The sequence below is a fragment of the Genypterus blacodes genome, unplaced genomic scaffold (genome assembly GCF_046128005.1).
Source record: "Genypterus blacodes isolate CSIRO-AG114 ecotype Tasmania unplaced genomic scaffold, CSIRO-AGI_Gbla_v1 ptg000133l_1, whole genome shotgun sequence".
Lineage (NCBI taxonomy): Eukaryota > Metazoa > Chordata > Actinopteri > Ophidiiformes > Ophidiidae > Genypterus > Genypterus blacodes.
In genome coordinates, this window is record NW_027466935.1 from 625,966 (window position 1) to 635,405 (window position 9,440).

Here is a 9,440-nt window from a genome sequence, read left to right on the forward strand (position 1 = left end):
TAACAAATAAATATGGATTCATGAAGTGGAATTAGTGGTAATTAGACTAGCTAATATGTTTATAAAACACGGGATTAAAAAGCATTTTACACACACACACACACAAACACACACACACACACACACACACACACACAGCCTTCCCTTTAAATCCCTCTGCTTTCCATTCCTTCCCTGCCATCTCCAATCTGTCTTCCTTTCTCTCTCACTCCCTGGCTGTTCTTGTTCCCTATTACCCAGAATGCAATGCAGGCTGAGCCTCTCTATAAAAAGGCTTAAGAGAGGGGAGGGAGGGCTGCCGTGCAGCAAGAACTGCGCAGACACACACATACAGGCATCCAGGGACGGCAGCCCCCTTTGCACTGGGATCCATAGAGCCACACCGCAAGAAGAGAGGTCAGTACAGAGGACAAAAACTCCACAGGGGAGGGAGCGGGCAGGAAATGACAGATTGAGACTGTGTTTGTCAAATGGAGGGAAGAAATATGATGTCAGGCAGTGAGAGTGTAGGCAGGAAGAGTGGGCAGGGCAGCTTGATGAGATGGAGAGACCAGAGCGGCTAACTCAGTGCTATCTGATTTCTTCACATGCATTCATTAGGAGCAGTAGTGGGAGCTGCTGTCAGATGATTTGGTTGTCATGACGACATCACTGTACAGCTGAAATATGTGTGACTGTCATTGTTCTTTCTTTAAGCTTAGTTACACCCTTTACCCCTGGCACACATTGCAATTGTTTTGCCTCCACGGTAACCATGAGCAGTATAAGTTGCATTGGGCTTTAAACCGTCCTGACATGCCTGCAGAGCCATGGTTATTCACTGGTCAGTCACTGCTTATCTGGGAATGCCATGTTATCCATGTTAGTGGACGGAACACATTAAGAGAACGGAATGTTGCAATTTACAGCAAAAACAAACAAGAGTCCAAATCGTTCCAGTGAAACAACGTTCCCTGTTTATCCCTCTCCATCATATCACAAACAACATGGGATATCTCACACTGCACTGACGTCAAAAGGCTCCACTGTTATGTCTTAAAGGGACAGTACGCTCCTTAGCAGTGGAAAACTCTGTAGTAACTGCTTCTAAACAGTGAGAATGCAGGTTTCCTATGCTTTTCTTATTTCCTGCCAGTGGTTAGCGACTCTTTGACTTGCTCTTCCGCTGATTTGAAGCTCCGTCCTCGTGGTCTTTCTGAGCGCGGCTGACATGTTATCCTCTGACAGCTGCAGACTGACTTCTGAGTCTTTTTTTAGCTGGACTGCCAGTTGAAAAAGTAGCAGTAAAACACACGAGGGTCAGGTTTGTGTCACATGCAGGTGTGTATTTCAGATTCAAGTAACCTACATTTTATTGTCTCTCATCAGCTAATATGATTGAAATTGATGCATGATCAGCTCAGTGTGCTTAATTGCATTGCACTGCATTATTTATGGTAATATATTACATGTAAGATAAGATAAGTTTATTATCCTGAGGGAAATTACGAGTTAACAGCTACAGTACAGTGCAGAATGAAACGATGGAGGCAACATGGAGCCGTACTACAACATCCACAGGCCTTCTGTCTGCAAATATTACAAATCAAATTGGGTACGTGTTGCATAACGCTTCTACTAACTAGGAGTGATACACATTGACTAGGACATGTAATGGAATAATCGCAGCATAGCAACACCGAGTAATGTGTCACACTAATGGGGTCATTGAGTGGTAAGTTTCCATCCAGTGATTCCATCCAGTCCTCTGCTCCTCTCCAACAAATTTAAAACTGACCCTTTTCTCAGTTTCATCTACCTCCACTGTCACATATTTGAGTTATAAGTCACGTAGCGTACATAGTGTCTAGTTCGCACCATGTGAGAAACATGGCAAGACAGAGAGGCATGACAACCCGAAGCTGGCACCATAATAGGCCAAGGGTGGGATTCCCAAACAGGCTTGCGTGCTGAATCAGGCAACCAGACTCCTCGTGACATTTGAAAAGGTCACAGGGTTCGACGCCACCCGAGTAACCACAGGGCAAATATGAGGGAGAATCACTTCAGAAATCCCACCTATGTGTATTTCATATTCTTATTTCTTGGCACTGTTTCACTTTCCGCAACTCCTGCTTACCTACCTATCAGGCCGGCAGTATCGCAACAGATTTGTTTGAACGGCAGATACGAACCAGGGAGCAAAGGGTCAAAATTCCAGAAGGTTGAGTTCCATTCTTTAATATCACTTTCTGTCCGCCAAGAGCCGTGAGACATGTGAGGAATGGAACACAGCGATTAACGCCTAGACATGTTAATATGAGCTTGGACTCATCCAGTAACCTGAGAAAGCATGTCTTTGTCTCGCTTTTATTCCTCTTACTTTCAGTTCTGACCTGTCATTTCTCAGGTTACACAGGGACAATAGTGTGTGTGTGTGTGTGTGTGTGTGTGTGTGTGTGTGTTTGTGTGTGTGTGTGTGCGTGCGCGTGTGTGTGAATAGAATATATCTGACAGTTAAGATAAGATAAGATAAAAGTTTATTATCATGAGGGAAATTACAGTACAGCGCAGAATGAAACAAGGGAGGCAACATGGAGCCGTACTAGGAATCCTGAAGCAACATCCACAGGCCTTTTGTCTGCAAATATTACAAATCAAATACGGTATGTGTTGCGTAACGCTAACAACTAGGAGTGATACACATTCAGGACATGTAATGGAATAATCGCAGCATAAAAGGCTGAGTAATGTGTTTTAATTCCTCTTACTTTCAGTTCTGACCAGCCATTTCTCAGGTCACACGGGGTCAATAGTGTATGGGTGTGTGTGTGTGTGTGTGTGTGTGTGTGTGTGTGTGTGTGTGTGTGTGAGTTACGCAAGTGACTTCAACAGTGAGAATATATCTGACAGTTCCATGAGTAGTTGCTGATCTGTGCTTCTCTATGCCCTTTACGAAGAATTTACACTTTCTATCAATTAAAACACCATCAGCCATATTTTTACGAGTGTTCTCCAGGATGAGACAGTGTGATGGATGATTATGACCTTTCAGGATTGTGGACATACTTGACGTTAATTGATACTGGAGCACATCAGCACATTTGCCTTTCTCTCTGACTGTTATTTGTAAAGCACATGTGAATGTCCTCTCCCACAGCCTTACTCCTCTCACGTGATCCAGGTTATTTTTGGCACCTAAAACACCTGTTGAACCACTAGGCATTAAAAAAGTTGGTAAAAGTCAAATCCTCCCAATGCATGAGGACACAGACTACATGCATCTACTTCAACTTCAGATATCTGTTTACAAATACTAACAGCCAGTGAGTCTCAGCCAGGCTCCTTCCTCATCTGCTAAATGACTGGAGACATGAGCAGGAAGTCAGATGACGGTTGTGTTTAGAGACATTTGGTGCTATAAATAAAGTCGTATTAGTCTTCCCTTCTATGAAATGTTTGCTAATGAAACGTTATGATTATTTACTGCATTTCTGTACGATTAAGTTTCTGAAGAACACTGAAAAACGAGCAGAACATTGCTTAACTTTTTGAGAACAATTCAAAAATATATTTTTATGGCATAAATTTACACAATAAAACTTTTAAGTAATATAAAACCCCCGAAATTTGCTATCGAAATGCAAAAAACGCGATGTAAAATCTACTTCCTCGATTGGATGACGACATTAGCCGACTATTTAAACAGTCGCAATATCTACGATTTATTTTTTTAAATTTTTTTTACCATGAAGTAGCGGACCTCGATGACATCATCACCGGCTGCGGCCATGACCACATGAACTTTCTCAATCATTTTTATGTGTTAATAAGTAGGGGAACAAATTTCAAAAGCAATCTGGTGCGTTTTTTCTATTTGAGCCACAACTGTAAAATGTAACTTTGTCATTTCTCTCTTTCAGTTAAAGGACAAACCCTCAACTAAACCACCAAAATGGCAGGTAAGTGTTCACATGCGTTAAATTCAATCATAATTTTGTGCCGCAATATCGGACATCAGTTAAGATTTCTAGGGCAACACTTCCCTCTTGTGGTTATTTTTGAGAATACACCAATAGCCTTTATATTCATACTTCAACTCAGTACTCAACTTAAATGGTGATGGCATTACATACAGGCAAAACAAATTTAGTTTTATATTAAAAAAAAGTATTCAGTATTCGGATGACAGATAGAAAGAGCAACATCAGCTAATGATTGTCCACATAGCATGAGACCAGATTTGCTCCTATGGCAACAGTGTAAACACAATCCCACACAAACAGTCCAAGCAGGTTAGAGAACCAGGAAACTTTACTCTTGTACAGTGAAACCATGGGGAACGCATGCAGGTGTTGTACCTCCACAGCCGTTTGTCCTTCTTCTGGTAAATTTATATTTTGTCTTTTTCTCACATGTGTATCGTAAAGTGGCTGCTAACCTATTTTGTGTTCATTTCAGATAAAATTAAAGATGCTAAAATCATCTTTGTCGTGGGTGAGTATTCAATCTGAAACTTGACTATTGTTAGATGAATCTTCATAAACATGTATCCATTGTAACTGTGTGTGTGTGTGTGTGGCGGTGTGTGATCGCCATTAGGCGGGCCTGGCTCTGGAAAGGGCACCCAGTGTGAGAAGGTGGTCGCAAAATACGGCTACACCCACCTGTCCTCCGGGGACCTGCTCCGTGCCGAGGTGGGATCCGGCTCTGAGAGGGGCAAGAATCTCCAGGCCATCATGCAGAAGGGCGAGCTTGTGCCACTGGTAAGACCTACAGAAGATCTAAGAAATCATACAAACCATCTTAATTAAAACAAAATTAGTTTGAGTTAATATTAAAGTTGCAATACAGGTGTTTGCAGCCATTCAGGCCGATGAGAATGTGTGAGGAAGTCCAAACATGATGAAACATTATTCAGGCTGATTTATCAACTATTTCTAACAGATTTTTCTTATTTTTGAAAGACAAAAATTACATCCACACATGTATTTTGTTGTATTTGTCAATCATAGGAACACAAAAGGGCTTTACAGGCACACAACAGTGTTCTCAAGCTCAACCAAAGCTCTCTAGGAAGCTTAAGAAAACTGAGTAAAACACGGAGCAGAAACTCAGAGTTCCCCCCCCTCAGGATTTAGCTTATAATGGAATAAAAATCAAATATCATAACTCTGGTAACTGCTCTGACATTGTCCAGTGGTGTGTCAGCTACATGGGCAGGTTGCGTTCAAGTGCCATTTAAGAGTGTGCAAACATCCAATATGTCAGCTCATAATGTGTGTTGAACTTGGTGATGTTTGCGTTTGCTTTCAGGACACAGTGTTAGACATGATCAAGGAGGCCATGATCGCCGTTGCCGACGTCTCTAAGGGTTACCTCATCGACGGTTACCCCCGCGAGGTGAAGCAGGGCGAAGAGTTTGAGAAAAAGGTAGGTTTGGAAGATGAAAGATGTTGATCCGGAGCACCAGACGTCATCACAGCAGCGAATGTTAATGTTTTTGAAAATGACCTGTATCCTTCCTTCACACCGTAGATTGGCAAACCCTGCCTGCTCCTGTACATCGACGCCAAGGCCGAGACGATGGTCAAGAGGCTCATGAAGCGCGGCGAGACCAGCGGACGCGCCGACGACAACGAGGAGACCATCAAGAAGCGTTTGGACTTGTACTACAAAGCGACCGAGCCTGTCATCACCTTTTACGAGAGCCGCGGCATTGTGAGGAAGGTGCGTACAGGACGTGTGTCATGTTGCTTCACGCCTTCATTCATATCTAACGCATCATCTCACACGTGACAAACACATGATCTATTCCCCCCTCTTTTAGATTGACTCCGAGCTGCCTGTGGATGAAGTCTTCACCATCGTTTCCAAGGCCATTGATGCATTGTAGTAAAAGAACATAAGTGGATGATCTGTGGTCTGGTTGTTGTTGTTGTTGTCTCTTTTTCTGAGCGTCCATTTCACAAGGGGACATAAAGAACAAAGACAGGAACGATCAACACTTCTCAGCGCCGTAAAAAAAAAAAAAGGAAACAAATGTAACGGCCATAAAGGGCGTAAAGATGCTTTAACCATCTTTGAGGTAGTTACAGGAGCTGTCAACCCTCTCTTAACCTTTAATGCACAGCCCTTAGCTCGGACGACCGGCACTTGACACAATCTCTCTCTCACTCTCTTATCACTTTTCCTCGCGATAATAACAGACAAGTGGTGCTAAACACTGAACAAATTGAGCTCATGGTGTGTGTGTGTGTGTGTGTGTGTGTGTGTGTGTATCATCGTCTTTGTCTTTCAACACAGATTTTTATGTATTTCAGCAAGATGTACACATGTAATATAGTGGTATATGTAAGGAAAAGCATATTTAAGGAATTAAATGATAAGGTAAGGACTGGAATTCTTCATTAATACAGATGGAATGCTGTAAATAATCATGCACACACACGCACACAAAGGACATTTACAAAGCTTTCTAATGTACAAGAGGAAATACTTTTATACACAGAAAACATGGTCAAGGTGCTGTGATACGTAGACACAACAGGAAACAGGAAGTGCTCCTGGTTCACCACTGTTATTCTAACTTTTCCTTTGAGCTCACCAAGGGTCAACAGGTCTTCCTTTACCTCACACCTCTCACACACACACACACAGATACACACACTCTCACACGCACACACTTCCAGGTGGCGGAGCGAACATGGCAACAGGTATCCGGACAATACTCGGAGGAGGGGGGGGGGGGGGAGCTCTGATCATGACTCGGCACTGTGGGGGATGAGGAAGAGGAAGAGCGCTTCTGAAGAGGGGGGAAAAGGGGGCTGGGGACAGGATGCGTCCATCGGAAAGTCAATCATGGAAAAAGGCGTCCGTAAGCACATTGGCGAAGCGGTTTAGGATGCGACATGAATGTTCGGAATGTTGCCGGTTTCCAATATAAGGTACAAACATGGGGGAGAATAAAGGAGGAGGAGGTGAAGTTCATCACGTACGAAAGAGAGAAAGAAGTGTGGGGAGGAGTGAGAGGGAGACAAATAGAACTCACATTCCAAAGGGTCACAACCCCCCAAGCTGACCTACTGGGAATTAAAAATAAGAGATTTGCCGTGAAAACCATCTCAAGCTGATTGGAAAGAGGATTTGTCTGTGTTGAATGAAAAGAATTCTAAAGGCACAAAAGGATTTTAACACTTGACAAGTGGCAATCTGCACTCCGAGTTAACACTTTTTCTTTTAAGTGTCTCTTGGAACAATGTTAGTTCATTAGTGGAGGGTTACATCACCATAGAAACCCCAGCAGAAGGTTAGTTTCAGACAGTCACTTTAAAACATTGATGTCGTGCCAAAATAAGAAAAGAATCCCTTCACCAGTTTGGATTCGGAGCTTTTAATGATTTGAATTGTGACATTTCGAGCAGTTAAACAGCCATGAACAGAAACAATGATGTCAGATGAATGAAAAAGATTAATTTGATGGAATTAATGAAACCAGGCCTGGAGTCGAGTATGAAAAGAGTATTAAAACATACGATGATTTAACGCAAAGCGAGGTCACCGCAGTTCTCAATATGTCCAGCAAGTGACAGCATTACATCAATATATGTGTGCCTATGACGCAGCTATGGCTCAAGCAAACTACATGTGTTGTGTGGGATCGCATTATATTTTCCAAAGGATTTTTAAAGCACAAACCTGACTTAGAATAAAGAGTCAACGCGTTAACGAATGAACTACAAGGCTACATAAAAAGTACGTGTCTCTCATCTGTCCGTCCTCACATGTCCACTTTCTTGGACGTCCCTGCTTTCTGCTTTGTATTTGTATCACTTCTGCATTTATTTTTTTGCAAGTTACGCAATATTTATTACTTCTGCATACTTCTAGGTCTACTACAGTTCAAGGTGCTTTGTCCAAACAAGTCACACACCCTCAAAACTTCAGAAACGTAATGTCGTACTCAAGCAGCAATGCCAATCCAAACCCATTAGTACTATTTGCGTTGCTTGTTATATTCTTGTTGCTCATTCTACTCCATTCCCCCGCATTGACTCGTATTAATTTCGACACTGAACACATTTAATTGCTTTGTAAAATCTTGGGGGGGTGACAGTGATTTGAGGAGCACCTGCGTAAAATTGGTTATTAATCACGGCAGATGTTGTGAGATTTTGTCTACGCAGTGATCCAGCGATGCTTTAACTAGACCGTGCTCGCTTTATCAGATCAGCTTACCCATCTAACCCAGATATTAATGTGGTTCTATGTGTGATATGGAGCTTAGATGGGTAATTGGCTCAGTCCGATAAGAGAGGATCCACATTCTTAAAATGAGATGTTTGCATAATTTAGGAGTTTTCAGCAGTTGATTCGTCTTTTTTCCCCCAAGCATTAAATGACGCCGCTGACCGTCACGTATGAGTCGCTGGTGTTATGGGACAAAGCCATGTGTCATCTGTTCCTTTGGAGGACCATAAGGAAACCAGTCAGTTGACTCTGTCTCTCTCTCTACTGGTCTTGGCCGGCACCGTCGAGACCCAGCGGCACCACGCGGGAACCAGCGTCAAACCTTGCGATGACAGACGACGGACGATTATTTCCTGTTATTGAAACACACTGAGTCATAGGTCTGGGTGGGCTGCGGCGAAAGGAAAGCCGCGGAGAGGGGGGAGGGGGGGCGGAAGAGCTGGACGTATCCTTTGGTGAGTCCCTGACGTGATGAAGCACATTTTGATGGATGACAAAACGCGGCCTTACGCCTCAGCCACGAGGTGCGAGCGGAGCCAACAAAGCAGAAGGTTGCAATCATTTCTGAAGCGACAGAGGGAGCGAGTAGAGGAGCGAGGTCAAGGTTGAGCCTTTGTGTTACGAGCGACTAATATGTTTGCAATTTCATCTAACTATAGAACACAAAACATGACACCTCTGCTGTGGCTCGAGGCAATTTCCGCGCCTGAGAAATGTTAATCTGCTTTTCAGATCACACCTTTATTTGCTCAAATTTAAAGCCAGCACACTGTAGTCTCACTCTGTATTCAGATTCTATGCAGCAAAATCTACACTATATGCCAAATCCTATCACATACATCTCTATCTGCTGCATCTAATTAGCATTTTTCTAAGGTTTTGTGCAGCGAATCCCGTGAGGAGTTTTGTTTCATCCTGCGTTTGACGTTTCTGTCTCTTCTGTTACTGATACCCAATATGGCAAAACACATTTTTAATGCGCTTCAAACAAATAGCTTTTTAACATTAAAGTGTCTCTGCCTAAGAATAAACTGACAAATACCCTGACAGCCTTTTATCACTAAACTTTCAGAGTAAAAGAGGTGGATTTGTTTCATCTGAGGACAACAACGACAGCGAGCGAGAGAGCGAGAGAGCGGGAGATTGTTTTAATCATTAATTCAACATTAGTGAGGCACAGCTAATGATTCTGTTTTTGTGAGCTGCTCTTC

The 9,440-nt window shown here is 42.8% G+C and overlaps 1 protein-coding gene and 1 long non-coding RNA gene across 2 annotated transcripts; one reads left to right on the top strand and one right to left on the bottom strand.

Annotated features, from left to right (window-relative positions):
• The first annotated feature begins 284 nt into the window (after positions 1 to 284).
• Positions 285 to 6,368, top strand: ak1 (adenylate kinase 1). Its single transcript, XM_076164013.1, has 7 exons — positions 285 to 396; positions 3,903 to 3,941; positions 4,441 to 4,476; positions 4,582 to 4,745; positions 5,296 to 5,412; positions 5,518 to 5,709; positions 5,810 to 6,368. Exons 2-7 carry the CDS (start codon positions 3,935 to 3,937, stop codon positions 5,873 to 5,875), a joined length of 582 nt encoding a protein of 193 aa, XP_076020128.1. The 5' UTR covers positions 285 to 396; positions 3,903 to 3,934; the 3' UTR covers positions 5,876 to 6,368.
• On the bottom strand, positions 4,583 to 8,538 carry LOC143011213 (uncharacterized). The gene is made up of 2 exons (XR_012964899.1): positions 8,392 to 8,538; positions 4,583 to 4,763 (listed from the first exon to the last, which is right to left on the bottom strand). It is a non-coding gene; the product is annotated as an uncharacterized LOC143011213 (long non-coding RNA).
• Between the last annotated feature and the right edge of the window lie 902 nt (positions 8,539 to 9,440).

Bases quoted from the DNA above. Each gene is read 5' to 3' on its own strand.
- ak1 (XM_076164013.1), top strand. The intron at 4,477-4,581 runs GTGAGTATTCAA...GATCGCCATTAG, and splicing joins TAAAATCATCTTTGTCGTGG to GCGGGCCTGGCTCTGGAAAG. The intron at 5,413-5,517 runs GTAGGTTTGGAA...TTCACACCGTAG, and splicing joins GCGAAGAGTTTGAGAAAAAG to ATTGGCAAACCCTGCCTGCT.